General features: G+C 30.1%; 1 protein-coding gene across 3 annotated transcripts in view; it reads right to left on the bottom strand.

Moving 5' to 3' along the window:
- Positions 1-19,067, bottom strand: part of LOC124500423 (uncharacterized) — a 35,280-nt gene extending 16,213 nt beyond the window's left edge. The window contains exons 1-2 of one of the 3 annotated variants that reach the window (XM_075730774.1): positions 18,876-19,067; positions 16,154-16,856 (exon numbers count right to left, since the gene is read on the bottom strand). In XM_075730774.1, coding sequence (XP_075586889.1) covers positions 16,154-16,436 — 283 coding nt within the window. In that variant the 5' untranslated portion in view covers positions 16,437-16,856; positions 18,876-19,067. Of the gene's footprint in view, positions 1-6,226; positions 8,419-16,153; positions 16,857-18,875 lie in introns of those variants that run through there. The other 2 variants (XM_075730775.1, XM_075730776.1) reach the window with 2 other exon arrangements.

The raw sequence follows: 19,067 nt of genomic DNA on the forward strand, positions 1-19,067 counted from the left end.
TCTGAATTTGTTTGTCACAATTTTCTTATCCGATAAATAAAAAGAATTTTTTTTTTGTTACTTTTCATCGAAATTCGATAAATAATGTGTTATATGATCGTGGTTGCCTTTTACTTTCTTTCTCTCTCTCTCTCCGGGGACATTTATCCATATCCATATAGAACCTGATATATATCAGCGATTCTCAAACTTTTTTCATTGAAATTTTTCCGGACAACACTTTGGAAAAGGCTGTAATATATCATCACCCGATTATTTTATAGAGTGAAATAAAAACTTGTGCAAATACGTGTGTCATTTTTTGATTTTTTTTTATTCATCTTTCGTTGAAACAAACTAAGATGAAAACGAAAAAATTCCGGTTTTTAAAAGAGAAAACTTTTCACCACATTTTGAATCATCCCGAAGAAACTCTATTGTTTATATCCTATGATAAAAATATTCATGCAACTTATGATGATGAACTACTTGGAACTACTGTAAAGTAAAATCAAGTTAAGAAATTGATGATCAACACCCAACACAACGTTATTGTGATTGTGAGGATAGAAAAGCAGGATTTATATATTAGCAATGGAATATATGATGATCATCATCATCATCCACCAATATTTCATTCAATATATGAATAAAGGCCATTGCTAGTTCTGTGTGTGTGAATTGATTGAAAGAATCAAGTAAGATGACAATATGCTATTAAAGTAACCGCTATCATGATATTATCCGAAATAAATATATTGTTCCCTATTGGCATTTACGAATTTTAAATCGACACACACACACACACACACAACTTTTCGGTTATACAATATCAATAATATATTCTTCAACAACAACAACAAAAAAATAGCTTGTCAATTGTCCTCCGCCTGTTGTTGTTTTTCATGTGTGTGTGTGATAATCTTTCCATACGACCCTCCCCCCACCCCATACATTGATTCCCATATGAAAATATTCTTCAACATTATGATGATATCAACAACAACAACAAAAACATCGGTATGTAAAATGTTATCAATGCTTCACCAAGTGATGTGATTTTTCTGTTCCTTTTTTGCATTCTCTTTCACTCAGATCCAATGTTGTCAAAAAGGCATTTTTGACAATGAAGAAAAAGAAGAGTAAAAAAAATGTCATCTTTTTTGTCAGTTTAGATTGGTTTTTTTTTCCTCATAGAGAATATTCTGTACAATGTTTAAGAAATTTTTTTTTATTTCTTTCTCTCACTTTTTATATTTTTCAAAATAACTTTGACTATTTTTTTTGGGTGGGGGGAGTCTGTTTAGAATAGAAAAAAAATTCTTTCTAATGAATAGAAAAAAAAAACTACAAAGATTTCTGCTTATGATTATTGCTACTGCTGTCGTCATCGTCATCATGTCATATTGTCATTTTTTTTCACTTTTTTTTGTAATGATGATTTTCACTTGTTTATTGTCTATCATATCGTATTAGTTCAATGGATAATGTGGCACATAACGATTATAGATTATATAAATATTCTCGCTACCATATATTTATATAACGAGATCAATATATGGATCGATGGATCAAATAACAAAAGATGATCATGGAATTGAATGGACTAATTTTTTTTGTTTTTTCACTGATTCCTAGAATGACAACGTTTAGCGATGATATTCAAAAAAGAAAAAATGTCATTATGTTATGAAAATGTTAGCTTGAATGTATTCATTCTAGCTACGATTCAAATATTTTTGTTGTTGATGTCATTTTTACCGCTAAACATTATCTCTTCATACAATCTTGAATTTTATTTCGATTACATCGATGGCATACATCATCAGACAGTAAGTACCGAATTTTTCAGGATCGATCTGGTATATGGATGCATCAAACAAAAAATTGATCGATTTTATAATAAATACAAAAAAGCACACCAGACCCCAAACACCCATAGACATTAAAATAAAATATTTTTAATATCTTAACCTTGTGTAAATGTAATAATTGATCGGAATAAATAATTCATCCGACAGAAATCAAAAAAAAAAAAAAAAAAAAAAATGCAGAATCTATTTTTCGATAAACAATGTCACATGTATCATGATGAATCAAACACAGCAATACATTGTCATTTTGTGTCTCTCTGTATTTACACAGCCACATATACACAAACCGAATGGCTATATTTATGAAAAAAAATGAAGAAATTTCAATTTTATGCATTCTTTCACGGCATTTACTTTTATATATTTATTCTTGATTTTATTATTTTCCATATTTTTCATAAACACACACACACACACACACATACAGAAAGTGAGATTTATTTTTCATTTTTTTGATATTAATTTTTCTCACTCACTAGACAATGTGTTATTATTATCTTGTGTCAACCATAATAAAGTGAAACTGGAGTTTTTTCCAGTAAAAAGTAAGAAAGGACTTTTTGATTTAGCTAAAAAAAATTTGATTTTGGTGATGATGCCCACCACAAATTCACACTAGCAAGTGTTTGTATGTATCTGGATTCCGGATACGGCCAAAATATACCGGGACTATATTAGATAATATTTTACGCAGCTAACAAAATGAAGAATGGGCAAAAAAAAAAAAATCTGCAACTCATTGCATTTCGTATTTAGTGTTTGGTGTTTTGAGTTCCTTCATCGACGACGATGTTGATGACGATGAGAATATGATAACTCAGTTATTCTGCACTGAAAACACTTTTTGGACCATCATCTCTTTTTTTTATACCTCGATTTTAAACCAAGAGAATTTTGAATAAAGTTATGTAAGCCTGATGAAAAAAAAATGTTGAATAATCTCATTTTCTTCATCTTTGGTTTATGGATTTTATTATTTTTTTTCTCTTTTCCATACTTTTTACTAACAAAAAGAAAAAATGAAGTGATTTCTAGTGAATTTTCTTTTCTTTTCCTTTCACTCTCTCTCTCTCTTTCAATTTGCAATCTTTTTTATCTTTAACCAATTTTCATTGGTCTTTTTTTTGCTTGGTTGGTGCCCAAGTCAGAAAAAAAGACCATGTAATGTTTGGGCCTATCTCTCTCTCAATGTGTGTGTGTGTGTGTGTGTGTGTGTGTGTGTGTGTGTGTGTGTGTGTGTGTGTGTGTGTGTGTGTGTGCATTGTATGGTATGGATTTTACACCACAAAAAAAAATATTTTTGATACAAATCCAGGAAGCTTATAACGACATTCAATCTTTTTTTTTGATGACGATGAGGTTATTATTATTATTATCAGTATCTTGTTTATATGTTATATAATGTTGAAGGGGAAAAAGAAAATTCATTCATTTTAGATTTGGCCAGAACAGAAATATAGTTACAGTGTAACTATGATAATGATGATGATGATGACATATCGATCAATGTGTATGATGTTGTTTTAGCTTATTGTGATTTATACGCCATTCATTCAATCATTGCTTATCTTTTACAATTTTTTTTTTGAACAATTTCACCAAATATTTCTAGTATAATTTACAAGTCGAAAAAAAAATTCTCTAAAGAATTCAAAATCATCATCCAATTTTTATCGCCTCTCTCTTTTAGATTTTTCATCATCATCATCATCATCATCAGAGCTCATTTGACACACTCAGAATAAAAAAAAAAAAAATAAAACCAATCCACCGAGGTGGAGACAATCATCGTATCAAGGTTCAATCAAAATGGCATATAAAATGTAGGTGATACAAACGTGTGTGTGTGTGTCTGTGACATGTCATGTTCTATACACCGGTCCTATGTGTTTGGATTGAATTGGATTCACTCAAATGATAATGATTGCCCGATTCCGTATGGCTGTTTATTTGTCATTTGAAAAAAACAGATAAAAATGTTAACGAAATTCTTGTGAATCACGCGTTGACGGTTTCTCTTTTCATTTTGGTGCAAGTTTTCATTTCATATTCATCATCCATATATAGTGAGGAGTAGGGGTGAAACACATGGAATTTCATTTTTTTTTTTTTTTGAGAAAATAAAAAAAAAGTCAAACAGTAATCATTTGGGGCAACAATGTATATTTGCGTGTGTATGTGTGCATTTGTCGCGAGATTGTCAATCCAATCCAGTAACAACAACAACAACAACGAAAAATGTAAATTCCGTTTTGTCACGGGCATATATAGAAAAGAGAGAAAAATGATTGCTACCCCCATCTCTTTCCCTCTACTCAATGGTTTTTTTACTATTGCAAAAATCCAAATAACAAAGATGACGACCATCATCACGATGATGATGATGATGATGTCAGAATTGATCAATCAATATATTTACTTGATTCTTACACATACAGTGAAAAAAAAATAAAACGTCTATAGAGACATTGGGAATTCGGGAATGATAATCATACACGAATAAGAAATGAAATGTAAGAATCGAATTGAGAAAAAGAGAGAGAGAGGGGCTGGAATGAATAGTCAAAAAAAAAAAAAAAAAATACGAAGGAATATTTTTAGTATTTATCAATTGCAGCATGGAATGATTGTTATGTTTGTTGTTGTTGCTGGTGGTGGTGGTGGTGGTGGTGATGATGATGATGATGAAAGTGATGGTGGATGAAGAGAAGGATTGTTCCAGATCCAAAAAATGGTTTGAATGTTTTTTTTATATTCTGGTTCCGAGTATTGTGTTGAACGACGACAACGGTGACTATTGACATAAATATTTTATTGATTTCTTTTTTTTTCTACCACTCGTTCTGTATGCAATACCATGCCTGTGTGTGTTTGTGTGGGAGTTAATTCTGTTCATTGATTTTTTTGGCCATCATTTCTCTCTCCTCTCTCTCTTTTCTGGTTCGTTTCGTAGTTTTTCGATGATGATGATGTTGATCACTATGTTTGTTTAGATGTGTTTATTTGGAAAATTTTTTTTTATTTTTTTCCGTTTATACCAATGACAATGCATCTCCATGATCTTTCATCCGGATGAGCAAATCAAGTTTGAAGAATCATGAAAAACCACATATAGAGAGAGACTAAATTGTGTTGATGTGTTGTTGGGTTGAATATAACCAAACACACACACACACACCATATCGACCAAATATTATGGAAAAAACAAAACAAAATGGTAATAATGAAAATTAATGATGACATTCATGTTAGCCCAATTCTTTTTTTTTTATTTATTGAAAGTTATCGATGGGTTTCCATTGCCAATCTTATGGTCTGATGCACATACAGTAATAATGCCAAACATGACATCATCATTGTCAACTCATTCTACACACATACACACACACACACAAACACAAACTATTATGACACTTGAATAAAAGCAAAGAATCAAAGAATTTCTTTTCTTTTTTTTGTTCATCGTTTCTATTATAATTATTTTGCAGGTTTTATCTCATTTCAATTTGAATTTATCATTGATTAACATAATTATTCAATCATTGATTCAATTGGAAATTTGATTCAACCAACAATTGAAATCAACTGTCATATATCATCTGTCATTTCAATATAGTCCTATACAGCAAACATCTCTTTTTCTATAGTTCAAATTCATAAAAAATAATACATAACACCAGAAATTATTGTTCTTATATTAAGTTTGTTGTTTGTGTTTTCATGCTTTCATTTCTTTGTGATGAATCGATGTGTATGGATCAAAGATCCTGGATTATAATTAATATATATATGGAATGTGTATTGTATTTCCCAGAAACAAAACAGAAAAACTTTATATTTATTATCAAGCTAATCATCATCATTTGAACAATGATAAGATGAGATGATTCTTCCAAATTAAACAGCAAAAAAAAAAAACTTTATTTGTGGTTCACTGATCATAACACAACAACAATACACACATTCACTGATAAAGAGAAACGGTACAAATCAATTAGCCTAAAAGGAATCAAGAATATTTTTGGTTCAACCGATACCATTTGGAAATGACTGACATGAAGAGACTAAAATGAACATGAGGCATCATCATCATCATCATAGACCATACAGGCCTTATGTGATCAAATTTTGGTAGGGGAAGGAAAATAGATAAATGCTTAACTTTTACAACAACAGTAGTTCTTTTTTTTTAATGCCATATACCGGGTATTTGTTGAAGAGAGATAAATGAGTGTAATATATATATATACATTCTCAAATGATGATAACAAATAACAATTGGTTGGTGGTGGTAATAATGATCAAATATAGCCAGAAAAAAAATTGAAAGGAATTTCCTTAATGATAACGCGTCTCGCCTTTAATATACATACATACCGATAATCCACATTGTATTGACCGAATAACTGTTGTTCATCATTATGAATACAATTATTAATACAAGTTTTGCTATTCGGTTTGGCGACAATGACGACGACAATGGATTTGGCTTTGATGGTGATGATGATGATGATGATGTGGATGGTGATGATGGTGGTGATGATGAACACGACGACAATGTGCAACAAGACATTAACATTGAAGATTCCCGTACATTCGTGTATCTTGTGGTCTTGCTTTTTATGTCGTTTTTTTCTGGTCCAGATTTTTGTTGTTGTAATTGTTTTCGATGATAATGTTCGATTCTTGTTGTTGTTATTCAGAAAATGTTCCAAAAAAAACTGTATGATGATACAATATTTAACCTATCATCTCATGAATGATGATAAGATAAGCGACTATTTGATAACTTTCCACTCACACAGCTATATGCGGTATAGACATGTGTGGGTGTGTGTCGGGAGTTTTTCTCTTGTCTTAGTATATATAATTCACATTCACTAACTCTTTCACATACATACAGTTGAATAGTTAGTCGGGATTCATTCAATCTCGAGACAATCTTTTTCTTTGCTCATCACCACCATCATCATCATCATCATCATCGGAATTGAATCGGATGTTTGCCTCAAAAAACCAATTGCGACAACAACATTCACTTGGTCATTACTTTGATATCAATAAATTAATGAGAAAGTTTTTTTTCTCTTTTCTTCCAAAGTACTTTTTTTGGCTGAATATCCGACTTGAACTATTGCCGATGATGATGATGATGATGGTGATAGTCTACGAATGAAGAAACCATTATTTCCAAGTGATATATCTCACAATAATCGAATGAATAGAATGAAATGAAATGAATGAATGAACGATGTTTTCAGAATTAAAGCAGCAATGTTTCACTGTTTTTTTTTGTTTTGTTTTAAGAACAAAGAAAAAAAATCAAAATAAATGACCACGAGCAATAAAAATTTGGCTATAATGAATTTGCCGGATTTTTAAAAATCTTATCCAAGAATCGAGAGAATTTTCTCCGGTCACTTTGAAAGAATAGAAAAACAAATAAAATTGAAAAAAAAGACAAGAAGTTGTTTTTATTTCCTAGGATGACAGATTGAATGAGAATAATAATAATAATGATAAAAAAAATCTGGAGAGATAAAAACAACAAATACACAGCAAAATGAAAAACAATGCCTTCATATAAACACAAACAGTTATCTATGATGACGATGACGACGACGACGAAGACGAAGACGACGAAGACGATATAACAAACATGATTATTATTATGATGAGTGGACGAGTCATTCTCTTGAGAGAATCATTTTTTTTCTCTTAATAAATGAATGAATGAATGAATGGCCAAGAAAAAAAAATTCAATAATTTGACCAACATATGGAAATGGTGATGATGGACATAATCATGAATCATTTTACGAAATATTTAAGAGACATGTGGATAATCACACACACACATACACACACATATACACACACATATGCGGACACACAAATCATTCAAATACATTTGTGTGTAATACACCGAGAAACATACACTGGCCACATCATCACCAGCCCACAAAATAGCAGCGAAAATCGAAAATATTGGTCATTATTATCCAATTTTTGTTTTTTATGGCACCAATATATTTATATGAGTTTCAATAATCGATTTGATTTTAATTTATTTTTCGGTCTTCCAAAACGAAAACAAAAATCATATTTTGATTACATTCAATTGGATTGAATAATTCATTCATGATTCGGCCATATTCACAATATAGACAAATTCAATTTCTTCTCTTTCTCTACACACACACACACATACACACACAAACAAAAACAAAAACTGGACTTGATTGGATCAGCAATTTTTTGTTCGTTTTGAAAATGTTTTGTTTAAATTGTTTGTTTTTTGATGGAATATTTATCAAATATCAAAAAAAAAAAAAAAAAAAAAAATAACCAATACACACACACACTAATAAATGAAAATGATGTAAATAAAGAATAATTTTTATAATGGTAAGTGAAACTTAAAATGAAAGAATAAAATGAAGAATATATAAGGAATCATCATCGTCATACAGACAATAGAAGAAAGAATTTTGTTTTTTGGCGCGATCACTAAATTCATATAGTCGTGTTTGTCAGTGTATGTGTGTGTATGTGTGTGTGTGTGTGTGCGTGTGTATTTGTGTTGACCGAATGAAGTGATTTACAAAAATGGCGCCGTCATCATCATCAAAACCAAGATCATAGACAAATGAATGGAATGAATGAAAATGGATTCACATGAAATAAAACCAAAAGATAGCTACATTGTTGGTGCGTCAGTCAAAAAAAAAAGTCAATGTTGAGCATGTCCATTATATGGATCGACAAGGAGGATATGGTGGTCTTACCCAGCACATTTAGTCTATATTGATAATGATGATCATGATCATTTGAATTGAATATTTGCAAAGGTTTTTTTCTTTGCTTTCTCATTCTCATCATAGAAAAAAAATAGAAGAGAATCGTTTCAATCAATCGTATTGGATTGATGTTTTTCATTGGAAACTTTAATCAATGAGATGGAATGTGAAATGATCAAGTTTTCTATTTATTTGTTTGTAGAATATATATAAAAAATTTAAATTTCTTATTTATTTTTTTTTCGTTATCATCATTATAAGAAAATAACAGCCTTTCTCCTAATAATAATTAACTGATAAAATTAAAAACTTTCTTCTTAACATTTTGGAAACAACAAAAAATAGTTTTCGAAAACTTTTCGTATATGTTTCGACAATAATTAACATATATTGGTTTTTTTTCATTGATTGATCGAATCGGATGAATGCGGATATTTTTTGTTTCATTTCTCATTGAAAATACCAATGGCAATAGACATATTTTTTTATGAATCTGTTTCCCGATAAAGAATGTCACATATGAATCGAATAAATGAATGCCGAATGTATGAAACATTTGCAATTCTAGAAAATTAAATTATTTCAGTTTCCAGATATGATTTTCTTCGGATCCATTATCTCTTATTCGTAATCACTTGTTCATTTTTTTTATATTCGCTGGTCGCCGATGAATAGTAGAATGAATTTTTAAAGAATTTTTTTTCTTCTCTTTCAAAAATTAAAAATTTCAATTTCAAGAAAAAAAAATAAAGATGAATGTCTGCCCATTATATTCGAGCCCATTGAAGTGATCATCATATGGATCATTATGCAGTTTTTTTTTGTTGATTTTTGGCCCATTTTTTGGCGGCCAAATCTTTTTGTCGGTCGATTATCATTATCATCATGATTGGATCATTGCATTCTGAAATTGAGTTTTTATTTTCATTTTGAATTTGATTTGATTTGGTTCGTTTTGGTTTGGTTTATATCGGCCATTACATGCAGCCTGCTGCTATTCGTTGTGGACAAATGTGGTTATAAATTTTTGATCAAGCTCGACCAAAAAAAAAAAAAAAAAAATCTATCGATTCGTTTTTTCCGGGATTTTTTTTTTTTTTTTTTTGATGATAATGAATGTTGATTTTGATCCATATAAATAAAAACAGCCGCTCCCCTGCTCAACCATTTTCTTCTTACGATGTTGTCCATCATTCTTGTATCTACCATGAATCTAATAGATACACCTGGCAATCACACAACCAGCCATTATCACGGGTTTCGGTTCATCATCAGATATATATCGATATTGACGGCCGCCGGTTTTTTTTTCGATGCCAAAAGAATGCAACCAGCCATTTCTTTGATTACTTTTCCGATTGGTCATTTATTTTCGATTTGATTTCGTCAATTGTATTGTATCTTTTCGAGTTGACTTTAATTCACAATTCTCAAAATTAATCATTAAATAAACAAATACTGCCATCTACCAATCTAGTCAAGCAAATGATTTTTTAAGTTTTAATCCATAAAAAATAGATGGCGCTTCTGGAGGGAGTAAAAAAAATATTTTGAAAAAAAAATTTTGCCGCCTGCAGTTTTTTTGATTTTCAAAATGTGTGCTAGAAAATTACAGCTTATAAAAATTAACTATTGGGATTACATTTTTTGGTGAAAAAAAAAATTTTTCTGGAAAAAATCGAAGCCGGTTTGGTAATCATCATCATCATATAATATTGTCAATATTAATATTGATCAATTGAAGTCAATTTCGATTACGATTACCTTCCATTCCATCATCACCTCTACCTACTATTACTTCTGCTGCAACTGCTGCTGCTGCTGCTGCTGTTTTGAAAATCATTTTCATTTTACAAGTGATCATCATTATAAAGATCAAATATAATTGGAAGAAAATCTATCGGAAAGCTATTATCATGAATTTTGTACAATATAATAATGATGACCACCATCATCATGTAATATGTTCACCTAATTCTAGTTCTTGTTGCTGTTATTATTATCATTATTAATTTCCGAATGAATCGATTATAGTGGACACATAATCATTATTACTGTGTAACCGTAATGTTGGTTGACAATAAATTGTATCACTCATCATCATCATCATCATCATTATGATCGATATGGTCAACTATCTCTATATACAATATGCTATAGAGACAACAATTAATGTCATCAAGGATAAATCAAATCGATTATCATTACCACCACTGTAAATGCTACATAGAATCTATACGATTTATTCATTTCAGAAAGATTCTATGGAATCATGAATCCGATATGAAAATTTAAGCGATAGTATACTACTAAAACTATACTTACTTATCCACAATCAAATGATTTGTGGATCATCGTACATAACAAACGCATAGCATTTATACCTTAGTAATAATAACCAGAAAGAAAATGATATTTTCTTGTCTGATCACATTTCTCAATCGGTAATTTTGTGGAAATTTTTTTTTCTGACAAACGACAGTGTGTATAGAGTATATTAATCAAGAATAATAATGATGATGATAAAAGTAAGGACTCGATTAATTTAACAGAATGACAGTTTCGAATTTTTTTTTTCTTTGGTTATCTATTAAATGACTTGTTGGTCATTCATTCATTTATTTTCAAAAAATAAGGCTGCTTCTTCAACAATATTATAGTTGAATGAAAAAAAAGAAAAGATCTTTTTCATTTGCTCTACATAATATGATGTCTCACTGTATATATTTGTGTGTGTGTGTGTGTGTGTGTGTGTGAGGTGCTGGATCACACACAGATCGTGAGTTCTGAATTCGTGATTTGAATTTATCATTCAACTCCATGGAGGTCGGTTGGTCAGTCAGCTAAATAGTTGTAGTAGACAGTGGATATTTGATGATCGAATAATTTAAATCACAATTCTGTATTGTGAACAATAATAATAACCAAAACACTATTATCTATTTTGACTTTTCTTTACCTTTTTCGATTCTTAGCCATAGGTTTTTCACATTACAAAAAAAAATGAATTCAGAGAAAATCATTTGAATAGTTACAATAGAACAATAGCAAAGATCGTTTCTATTTCCAACAGGCAGATGTGTTATTATTGATTCTGTGATGAAAGAATGAATGTATATAAAAGTATAAAAAATTTTGTCAATAGCAATGTGGCTATTGACATACAAATTAGAAAATAAAAATAAAAACAAAACAAAAAACAAATATGTGAATTCTGAAATAAACAGCAATTCAATAATAAGTAAACAGCAATTCTATTCGATCCGAAGAATTTATGATGGACAAAAATAGCCGTTATTCACAAGAAAAAAAGAAAAGAAATAGTGTAACTTCCTATTATATGTGATGATGATGATGATGATGTCATTATGCACTCAAGTTTATATATACAACCATAATGATTGAATGAAATATTTTTTCAATGTTGGCCCATCAAACCACCACCCATCCCCCGCCTGTGTATGATGATGATAGAAATTCGTTCCGGTACCCGAATTCATTCAGGTGAATCGGTTAACGGTAATTTTTTTTTCTCTCATTCCTATAGTGGTATTATAAGTAGTTTTCATAAAAATGAATGAGTGAAAGTATTATGGTCGTTTTATTGGTATCTGCATTCATAGAGATATGAATGAGATGAACACACCGACCAATTTGATGATGATGATGTATATTTTGTGTTATGAGCCACCATCCATGCATGGCCAATGTTAAAAATAAGTTATTGTTATTTTACTATTATTCGAATGAGTAACAACAACAACAACAAAAAAAAGTCTATCCTCTATCTGCATATTGAATGGATATTGTTTACCATCATTATACGATTAAATCGAATAATCAATGAACCAAACACATACAATACACACGATGCATAATAGGGAATCTACCAAATAAAAAAAAAAATAAAATAACTGCCATTTGCTTATTCATTTTGTATCGGTGGTTCCGTTGATAAGTTCTGATAAATCGATTCCGAATATTTTAGTTATTCTTTATTATCATTTCGAGAGTCTATACCTATATATGTGAAATGAAATAATGATACACAGCTAATGATTATCACATAATGTACAATTTTATTTTTCATCTTTAGTCATTTGTCCAGCCTGAAACAAAACAAAAAACAACAACAACAACATAATCTTTGCCATCGACATAATTGATTGAAAAAATATCATCATTTTTCTTTTAATAGAAATATAATAGAAAGTCTGCAAATCTCAAGCATCTAATGATATAAATGAATGAAAATCAAAGCTACTATTATATCATAGTAATGTGTTACAGGTAATAAATGTGGCTAGAATATCCAATGACATTGATTGACATATTATAGAAAACCCAATATATTAAAGCTTAAAGAATAAAGAATTTAGCCTCTTTTACTCATTGTGAATCATTCGTTTTACAAATTGGAACCATTGGGAATTCTGTTCAAAGAGAGTCAAATTACCCTGTTACTTATTATTATATGAAATATAGAGAAAGTTTAATTTATTTTCTTTTTTGTTTTTATTTTTTCACTATAGCTAGTTAAAGCTAGAGCTGTTGTTCTTGTTGTTTGTTTGTTTGTAATAAACGAAATTTGAACCTGGTTCGATCAGATGAATCGCACACATGATTGTCTGGCTGGTTGGTTTATTTTTGGATCTTCTGGTTTAGTCTCTTTCTCTTTCTCTCTCTCTCTTTCTCTTTAGAATGACAATAATAATAATAAAAATGATTCATTCATGGGATTTTTACTTGTTTTTTTTAGACTAGCACTCACAAATATTTAGTAAAGATCTTAACTTTTGGGTTTTTTTTCATACAAATTCTATTTGGATCACTTGATTTTTTTTTCGCTAAACTTTTGTCGATTCATTTATGTTCGTCAGTCTATCGGTCGTTTCAATCATTCATTCATTCGTTTGCTGGTTCATTTGGTTAAGGCTGTCGTCAAAACATTGATTTTGTCAATGTTTCGTTTGGGAAATGGTGGTTCGGTAATTGTCTTTGTCGTATGGCAATGATTTTTATTTTTTTTATTTTATTTTTTTCTTTGCATTTATAATGATGATGATGATGGTGGTGGTGGTGGAGAATGAAAAAGAGAAATTGAAATGTATGATATGGATCCCTTTCGAAAAAAATAAAAACCTAACAAGTTCACTATAGTTCGGTTTTTGTGAGATGACAGGCCACCAAAAAAAAAGAAAGAAAAGAAAGCAAAAGCAAAAAGAATATTCATATAATATCGATTTGTTTAGCGAGTCTTTTTTCGGGTAAATGGGCAAAAAAAACGAACAAATTCATTTCACACCAAAAACTACGACAACGACGACGACCCTTAGCCATGATTATGATGATGATGATGCTGATGAAAACATGGGTCGCTTGCTTGTTAAGAGAATCACTAGATTTGTTGGTAGTTGCAAAATTCAAAATCAGGGGTACCTAATATGCAAATGTAAAGGCAATGAATGAAAAATGATGGCTTTTTTTCTACTTCTTCTTTATTTCCTTTCGTTTTTTTTCCATTGAATATTCTATATTATACGTTCGTTATATGCCCATCCACCGCCATATGATGGCTGAAAAATTTATTATTATTATACTCACATTAGTAACGATCGTTTTTCTTTGTTTGCATATTCATTTGGCTCATCATTTTTTTTTCGTTTTTTTTATGTGATAGATGTGAGAATTCTTGAACAACCTATGAGTTTTTTATTTTTATTTTCGACAACATTAGCACAATACTGAATGCTAAATAGAATCACGATAGTAACACAGAAGCCAAAAAAAAAACAATTTGCCATTTTGCCCTTTTTCTTTCCAAACTAACCTTCCCTTGGTTGTTACGATTTTCAATTCGATTATTTTTTTTCTCAAACATTCTTTCAATGTGATGATGTCTTTCTCATGATATAATTGTGTGTGTGTGTATGTGAACTTTGCAAAAATATGTGCCGGTTATATTCACCGGAATCATACATGAATTCCAATTTTCCTTTGCACAAATCGATTCGATTTCTTTGGAACCAAAAAAAAAACTGTCTGTTTTAATGCCTGGTGAACATTAAAATGATATTACTTCAATTGTCATTGAAATTTTTATCCTTATTCTTTTTCATGGTTAACAATAATAGAATCCAAAGTGGTGAAGCCAATCAAAAGAAAAATCCTTATTATTTTTTTTCGGGTATTTTTTTCCTTTTAAAATGATCCAAACATTCCAACCAATAAACAAAGCAGCAAGTATGAAAGACACTTTCTTCTTATCATTTATTTACTCATCCAGCTTATTCGTGCTCTTAAACATCTTCAAAATTCAAATGTTTTTTTTTTGATGTGTCTGGGTGTGTGTGTCGGTGTTCTAAATCCTTACCTATCATAGCTAGTACATATCACACATATCGATAAAGATATCGATTCAATTACAGGCATATACAGCATATCAGCATGGTTTGATCATGATTGAATGATTTTTTTTTTGTTTTTTCCCTCATCTTTTTTTTCCACGATGATTCATGTACATGTCAGATGCATCGAATGTAGATCCGTGTCAAGTAATAATAATAATAATAATAATGATCACATAGTCTGTAGTGTATCTGAATGTTGGTGTCAATTTCCAAATTTACAATTCATTCTACACAATATAACCAACCAACCTGGCTAATATGATATGGATGTTTACATCTGTCACCAAATTCCTTATAGACATCTTTATTCTTTCTTTGTTTTTTAGTAGTAGTAGTTTTTTTTTGTCTTTTTTTTCTGTCAATTTCGTATCTCAGAAACTTTCATCATATTCGGTGTGTTGATATAAAATATTTAAAAATTATGTTCGAATCTTGATCCAAACAAGTGACAACGAAAAAAAAAAAATTTTTTTTTCGTTTTCCCTTCACAAGTCCCAGAATCCAGGATCAACAACATTATCGTGCTAGCTACTGGTGACGATCCCCATATGGTTAACAATTACCGTTTGTTGTTGTTTGTTGAGCGATGTTGGGAGCAATGAATGAAGAAAAAAAATTCATAGCCAATTTAATTATCATATGTATGGTTATAATTTTCGTTGATGTGTATGTGTATGTCGTTCAAAAAAATAACCGAAAATCTTTTATTCACACAAAATGATACCGTTGGATTTTTCTACATTTGAAATTAATAAAAAAAAATGAATGTTCACCCATTAGAGTCACATTTTGTATATTTTGTCATCAAAAGTATGATTTTTCCAAGTGTCTTATTCGGAAAAAAATGGACAAACAATGCATGCATACATACACACGTTTAGAGACTTTAATGATTTCAATGATGATTCGACCACGATCAGAATAACATTAGATCATAAATTATTGATTCTAATACAACTAAATTAAAATTGAACTTGTCTTGTTTTCTATTATTACCATACATTAATTCAATCGAACGAATTGTCTATTTGTGTTTGTAATCGAAAGCAATTATCGGCATTGAAATGAAACAAAACAAAACATTACTTACTTGATGAATGAGCAATTGCCGTTGATTGGCTTTGGTTGTTGAACATCATCATCAACATCATCATAAACATGATGTTCGATGTTAGACAGGTGATTATCGACCTAGAGAATATATTTGCTAGATATATCGATTGCCTTGTACGATTATAACGATGACAATGATGATGATGTTGATGATGACAATGATGGCCACTAGGATCGATTATGGAAGTGGTGGCTATATTTGTTGTTGTTACAAGAATCGTTTGATCCAAAAAATCCAGAAATATGACCCGATTGGGCATTTGGTAGATATGTGTTCGTGGTTGTTGCGGTATAAAACCACACACAAAAAAAAGACACTGAAAATTGTTGTATTAATAATAAAATAATTGATCAATCAAATGGAAAAAAAATAGGTTCACATATCATCATATTTGAAATATCAGTAGGATCAATATAAGAGCCAATGATGATGATGACAGAATCTATTGGAACATTGAAACTTTTGACATTAACACCCACACACATACATACACATGTCACATGATCCAAGAGATATCATAACGTTCAGTTTATTTAGTACGAAAATTATTCGACCGGATCGAAAATGATGTTTACAGCAGAATCACGTTGTTTTCATTGAGAATCAGTTTAACTGTAGAAATTCAGTGATCCGAATTGTGTGAAGAGAAAAAAATTCTAGCACAGCAAACAACATATCACTATCATCATAGAACGAATGAAATGATAAAGAAAAGGAAAAGAGTATAAAGAGAAAAAAAAATCAAAATAAAAAATTTTCATTCAATAATTTGATTATCATGAGAATATATATAGAAAAAAGGTATCCATATGCAAATTTATCTGAGCTCGTGTCATGTATTTAAACGCTAGTGTTTCTTTGGACATATATTTCCGGCACATATATCAACCACTCCCACAGTTTCTACACCTTAACGTTTTGATTTAAATTGACTGAAAGAATGTAGGATGTGAATATAAATGGAAATCAAATAATGATTCAATCCAGACAACTAGACCTCTTTTTTTCACAGCCATTCTTTCAAGTGATCATAATGATGATGATGATGATGATGAAAATGATCATAAATTTACCATTTTTTTATTCGGTGCAACAACTGTGTGTTTTTTTTTAAAAATCATCATCATCATCATCAGTAATCATTCAATGACTTCAATATACGCATCATTATTTCGGTGTTAATGAAGAGTAAAAGAAAAAAAAATTTTACATTGCATCCGACCAGATAACCAAAAAAAAGACGATATTTAAAACATATGATATGAGCTAGACTTATTGCCAAGCAAAAAAAAAAATTTCCGTTCTTCTATGTTTCGTATTAATTACCAAGTAAATTATCCCCCCTTCAACTTGCCACATAAGTATGAGTATGGTTCAAGATTTCACGAATTCAGAAAGAAAGAAAGAAAAAAGAGAAAGAAAGAATCGTTTGTATTAATTAGCCAGGAATATCTAGTAGCATTCAAATTTAATCATCATCATCATTATATAATGGCCAAATCATAAACACACTATATAGATAAACATAGACATTTATATGAAAAAAATGGATGTTTTGTTTCTTCATATATGCTTAACCACCCTATCCATCCAACCAGTATGTATGTAACGTTATCGCACGTTATCATTAATTCCACATAACATTCCCAAAAGAATGAGCAATTGGAAAAAAAAAATACACACACACATAAACGATGGCCAAATAATGATTATTTTACTTAAGAAATAATCTCCAAAAAAAAAGAAAAAAAATTATTTTTGCTGTTCAACGAATTTATTCTGGTCATTTCCGATGTATATACAAGTTAATGTTTTTCTCACTATTTTCTAGATTTGTTATAAAACAAAAAAAAAGTTTATTAATTTTTAACGGTCCACTCATCATCATTCTGCAGACACTATTCGGTGTGTGTGTGTGTTTTATGTTTTGGTATATATGGTGTGTCTATTATCAATGATTTCTTTTTTTTTTCTTTTGCTTTTTCTTTTTTTTTTTTTGGGGAGGGGGAACGTAGGACATCATCATGGTGAAAAATATCTATATAAATAGATGATACCAGTAATAATCAGAATAAAAACCCAAACATTTTTTTTTGTTTTGATTGGCTTGAATGAGAAACAAAAAAAAAAAGAAAAAGAAATATTGCCCAAACGATGATAAGAACCAAATGCCGTTTACCTGATATGACCACACATATTGTGGCCAAATTTAAGTTTCTAATCACTTTCGTCCGGCATTTTTTTTTGTTTCTCTTTTATACATGTCCTGTTGTGTTATAGTTTCCAGTGTTTTTTTTCGTTTCTTCATTTTCATTCATATTAAATGACTGAATAATTGATAGAATATGGGATAGTGTTAAATTTTTGATGATACACCAAATGGTATATTTCTATGGCCTAAACATAAACATATAAAAATATAGCATTGGCAATAGTTTAGATTGATTTTAGAAAAAAAACCAACGGGAAGAGATTGGTTGGATTAACCTACGACGAAAAGAGAACGTTTTGCTAGATGGTGGTGGTGGTGTTGGCCATTTGTTTAAATTGATTCTACATACACAAAAACATCTTGCCAAAAAAAACATGATTATGTTAATCAAATTCTACATCTTTTAATTTCTTCATTTATTTGTTTTTTTTTTGATAGAATATTCTGCATGGTTTCATTTTATTTGAATCAAACATCACAAATTACCTTGTTTAGCCAATAATGGCTTTGTTTCAAATTGACCACTGAAGAATGACGACAATGTTCTTTGTCCTTCACTTGAGTTGTTTTGGTCATTTTGTTGGCAATGATTAAAACAACAGAACAGTATATTGTTGTTAAGGTGGCATTTCTTTAGACGACGACGAAGACGATCAAGGAATTTATTTCATAACCACC

The sequence above is a fragment of the Dermatophagoides farinae genome, chromosome 4 (assembly GCF_024713945.1).
Source record: "Dermatophagoides farinae isolate YC_2012a chromosome 4, ASM2471394v1, whole genome shotgun sequence".
NCBI classification, from domain to species: domain Eukaryota; kingdom Metazoa; phylum Arthropoda; class Arachnida; order Sarcoptiformes; family Pyroglyphidae; genus Dermatophagoides; species Dermatophagoides farinae.